Source organism: Myotis nattereri (assembly GCF_964212035.1).
Source record: "Myotis nattereri genome assembly, chromosome: Y".
Taxonomy (NCBI): Eukaryota; Metazoa; Chordata; class Mammalia; order Chiroptera; family Vespertilionidae; genus Myotis; species Myotis nattereri.
The window spans coordinates 1442141-1447486 of NC_138094.1; the positions used below are offsets into that span (position 1 = coordinate 1442141).

At 45.9% G+C, this 5346-nt stretch overlaps 1 protein-coding gene across 1 annotated transcript; it reads right to left on the reverse strand.

Moving 5' to 3' along the window:
• Positions 1–4729: 4729 nt before the first annotated feature.
• Positions 4730–5077, reverse strand: LOC308512265 (protein p13 MTCP-1-like; the record flags this gene model as incomplete). The annotated part of the gene is made up of 1 exon (XM_081082061.1): positions 4730–5077. One exon carries the CDS (start codon positions 5075–5077, stop codon positions 4730–4732), a length of 348 nt encoding a protein of 115 aa, XP_080938187.1.
• Positions 5078–5346: the final 269 nt, after the last annotated feature.

Genomic DNA, 5346 nt, shown 5'->3' on the forward strand with positions numbered 1-5346 from the left:
TGTGCGCTGCTTCTCGTCCTCATACACGGAGGGCCCACGGATCCTCAAGCAGATGGGGTGCGAGGTGAGGTGCACCTTCGATGGGAGCTCGGCCATGACCCCTCCGTGGTCCAAGGAGCAACACCTGGAGCTTCTCAGAGCCTCTTGCTTCTTCGGTCCTGGCATCGAAAGACAGGTTATGGGCTCTCCAAACGTATTTTACCTCAGCTTTTATCTTTATTGTTTTTATGGTTGTGTTTGTGGTTGCCTTTGGTTTATTTTGCAAACTTATAAATCTCAACTGTTCTTTCTTTTCAGTTTTAAGGTTTCTTCTCAAGGAATACTGTACAAAAAGTACTTAAGGTAAAATATGACTCTATGAAGGTAACATGGTCCTATGGAATTTTAAAAACATTTTTTAAATGACTGTTGTTATACAACCTGAGGTTCATTTCAGGGGTCCACCTCAATTATTAGACATTATATTATGGACTAAGAAGTCATGCAATTAATCTCATACCCAGCTGACACATTACACAGTTATTATAATATTACTAGAAGGTCAGTGCACGAAATTTATGCACTCATGGGGGTCCCGAAGCCAATGATGCAGCTTCTCCCCATCTGGGACCCATTGAGGGATGTCCAACTGACAGCTTAGGCCCGCTTTTGTGCTGCCATCGAGGCTCCCACCACCACCCTGTGCTCGCCAGCTGTGAGCCTGGCTTTTGGCTGAGCGGCGCTCCCCCTGTGGGTGTGCACTGACCACTGGTGGACAGCTCCTTGAGGAGAATCTGCCCAGCTGTTCAGTGCGTGCCATAGCTACCAGTAGTTGAGCTTTTGGTTGATTTGCATATTAGCCTTTTATTATATAGGAATGACTCAATGCTCTACTTTATGGTGCCACTACTATTCTTTCGTTATTTTTCATATAGTTTTACTGATTTCTGAGAGGAAGGGAGAGGGAAAGAAAGAAAGATCAATGATGAAAGAAAATCACTGATTGGTTGCCTCCTGCATGCCCCCTACTGGGAATCAAGACTGTAACCCAGGTTGTGCCATGACTGGGGATCGAAACCACATCTCCTGGTTCCTGGGTTTAAGCTAAAAAACTGAGCCATGCCATTCGGGCTCTTTTTTCTTTCTTTTTTCTTAATAAAAACTTTGTAGTTGGTTCAAATTTTTGTCATTACACTACCACCACCTTCTTTCTGATCTTCTCAATGGAAATCACACACCATAGAATAACCCACCCCAGGCAAATAATATGCTTTATCTTTAACAGCTGGCAGAGGAACAAAGGGAATGTCTGCATCCTGGTGGACTTCTTAAAAGCCGTCTTGCTTCCAAGTGCTGGTGAGAGAGGCAAGACCAAAATATTCAGGGAGAGACAGGTACCTGGGATAGATGATAGGGCAAACAGGAAGCAAAGTGACAGGTGAAACAGGAAGTAGGATTCCTGAGGTCACATAACATAACTTATAGAATGATCTCTCCCTTCCCTAAACCTCAACCATTATCTTGGCAAGAGCTCTATGGTTTTGCTGCTAAACTCACTTCAGTCCACAAAGTCCAAATTCCTCCCTCAGATCAGACTCCATCCCCAATCCTTCCACCTCCTCCTCCTCCCATCTACCTTTTCCGTACCTGTTCTTCTTGCTGTGAAGTCAAAGCACCGTTCTTCGCTCCTTTCCTCTGTGTCCGATCTCTGCTTCCCCCAGACGCCTTCAGAAGAAAGAAAATGGCCATGATACACCTATTCCAGAGAGTCCATGTATCAGGAATGTGTCCCGAAAAGAAAGATCCCCTGACTCACACCTCAGAAACCAGCCCTGGAGAGAGGTGGTGGTGAGGAAGGAAAGAGTTATATTCAGGTGCCAGCAACCTGAGAAGATGGGTGAAGCTTGTCCCAAAACCCATCTGCACATCTCAGTGCAGTCAGAGGTTTTTATAAGGAGGGAGAGGCCACACAGAGAAAAGATGTCAGCGGGCGGGGCTTGAGAAGTTCTCTACGTGACCACAGGCACAATCCAACCTGATAAGGATCTTGCAAGTGGTCAGGTGACGGTCCAGAGTGCGTCATCCTTGACTTTGTCCTCCTGGTTCTAAGGTTGAAGGTCATCAAATCTGCCAGACCTGGGAAGGTCAGAGTTCATACCTTGTAAAATTTGTTCCTAGGATTCTTATACAAACAGGTTGTTTACCTAAAATCATCATTATTAATCAGAGTCTGAATTTACAGGAACAATGTGGAAAGAATGGTAAGTGAGTTGCAATTCCCACTGTGACATGAATGCTGAGATGCTTCAAGGAGTTTCCACCCTTTAAAAAGGTCAAAATGGCCCTAACCAGTTTTTCCCAGTGGATAGAGTGTTGACCTGTGAAATGAAGGTTCCAAGGTTCGATTCTGGGTCAAGGGCACATGCCCAGGTTGTGGGCTTGATCCCCAGTGAGGGACGTGCAGGAGGTAGCCGATCCATGATTCTCTCATCATGGATGTTACTAACTCTGTCCCTCTCCGTTCCTCTCTAAAAAAAAATAAAAATAAAAGACAACTCCCTGCTCAATGACCTGGATTGAGGCAAACTCTTCCCCAATTAGGAAGGAAAGATGAATGGGGTCCTAAGGAAATGTCCTGCATCTGCTTGTTGGCATTTAGGAGAAGCAAAATAAGAAGAAAAAAGAAAAAAGGGGTGAAAAAAATCATTATACAAATGTCACCCTCATACTGCCGTCGAAGGAATTGAGCCCAAAGGGTCACGAGACAGTGAGTCTGCAGTGCGACACATGACAGATCCTGTGGTATTGGCTCTTTTATAAAAAAAATATTTATTTTTTTTATTGATTTTAGAGAGGAAGGGAGAGAGAGATAAAAACATCAGTGATGATGAGAGAGATCATGTACCTGCTGACTCCTGCATGCCCACCACTGGGGATAGAGCCCACAACACGGGCATGTGCCCTTGACTGGGATCAAAACCGGGACCCTTCAGTCCGCAGGCCTACACTCTATCCAATGAGCAAAACGAGCTCGGGCGCTAGGTCGTCTTTAAATGACTACACACCTGGTATGTTAAACAAAAAAATAAAAATAAAAATAAGCTATTTTAAAACAATGTGCATGCCATCTGATGCAACAATTACAATATTTTTTTAAATGATTTTATTGACTCAGAAAGGAAGGGAAATCGAGAGGGAGAGAAACATCCATGATGAGAGAGAATCACGGCTTTAGTGTCTACCTCTGTGTGCATTTGGGTTTTTAATTGTGTTTAGCACTAAACAGCCCCAAACAAAGCCCAGCGATCATAAAATTCATCTACCATCGAACCAGCAAGAGGAGGTTGGACGGGGATCGAAGGGAGCCCCAGAAATCAATTTCAGGGCATCCATGGTTGCAATAAAGAGAATCAGGGAATGGCCGCCTCCCCGTCACCCCCTACTGGCAAATGAACCTGAAACCTGGGCCTCTAGTAAAAATATATTAAACATCTCAATTAAAAATATATTAAATCGAACCTGGGACCTTAAGCCTAAACATATTGGCCCCGCCCCGGTAGACAAGGCTCAAAGACATCACTAGAAATAGTTTTCATTTCAATGACCAGCGTGCTCATTGTTTGCTCTCCTGAGGATTGTCCACTGACACTACCCTCTCCAAAAAAAGAACAAATGTTTGGGGGATTTTGTGCACCAGTGTGGTGCCTTGACCTGGCCTGCGGGGATTACCCGAAACTGTCTCTCTGACATCCCCCGAGAGGTCCCAGGTTACCAGAGGGCACAGGCCAGGCCAAGGCACCAAAACGGTGCCCCATTAGGTCTGGGGATTGACACTGGAGGTAGACCAGCTGGCGAGAGACCAAGGGAAGGCTCCAGGGTGTGTCCAGCATGTCTCACTCAGTCCCGATCAGCCAGACCCTAGCAGCAAGCTGACCTACCAGTCTGAATGTCTTGTCCCTGGTGGTCAATGCATGTCATAGCGAGCAATTGAGCAGCCTTAGTATATCATTTGCATATTATGCTTTGAGTGGTTGAACAGATGACCGGTCAACTGGATACTTAGCATATCAGGCTTTTATTATATAAGATTGATTTCATGCAGGAAGGGAGCGAGAAACATCAATGATGAGAGAGAATCATACACCGGGTGCCTCCTGCATGCCCCCTACTGGGGATGGATCCCACAACCAGAGCATGTGCCCTTGAGCTGAATCGAACCTGGAACCTTACAGCGTCCACAGTCCAACCCTCTATTCACTGAGCCAAGCAAGGTAGGGCTCATTGGTTAATTCTTGTCTGTGCCCTGACCAGAAATCGTACCGTCACCTCAAGGTTCATACGTCTTCCCTCAACCACTGAGAAACACCAGCTTGCCTCCAAATGCTTTTATTGATGTGAGAGAGAGGGAGAGAGAAGAGGGAGGATGAGAAAGAGAGAAATAGAAGAAGAAGAAGAAGAAGAAGAAGAAGAAGAAGAAGAAGAAGAAGAAGAAGTAGAAGAAGAAGAAGAAGAAGAAGAAGAAATGTGAGAGAGAGAGAGAGAGAGAGAGAGAGAGAGAGAGAGAGGGAGAGAGAGAGAGAGAGAGAGAGAGAGAGAGAGAGAGAGAGAGAGAGAGACATGAATGTGCCCTCGCACCCAGGGGGTGGCAGAGAGAACAACAGAGCTTATTAAAATGGTGAACACAACTATACATGTCCCACCACCAGGCCAGCAGGACTGGGGCTCAGGTTAACAAGAGCCAGGGACCCCATCACGGGTACTTTGAGTCTTCCATCAGCTCAAGGATCATTTCCTCCACGCCATCCTCCTTGATGTGGTGCACAATGCGCCAGAACCGGCACATGCAGTCCAGGTACTTGTTGCCAGGGTGGATCCTCCACTTAAAAGGCATGGTGCTCGAGGCCAGCGCGTAGGTGGTTAGTGAGATATCCCCACTGGGGATGTCTTTCTGCCACAACCGTACTTGCTGGACACCTCCTGTCTCCATGGCAAGATGCAGCCACGTGCGCTGCTTCTCATCCTGGTACACCGAGTCCCCAAGGATCATCAGGCAGATCGGGTGTGAGGTGAGGTGAACCTTCGTCGGGAGCTCGGCCATGACACCACCGTGGTCCAAGGAGCAACAGCCACAGCTTCTCAGAGGCTCTCGCTACATTGGTCCTGGTATCGAAAAACAGAAGATGGGTTCTCCAACGGCATTTTACCTCGCCTTTTATCTTTATAGTTTTTATGGTCGTTTTTGTGTTTGCCTTTGGTTTATTTTGCAAATTTATTAATCTCAACTTTTCTTTCTTTTTAGTTTTAGATCTATCTTCTAAAACAAACTGTGCAAAACGTACTTCAGGTAAAATATGACTCTTTGAAGGT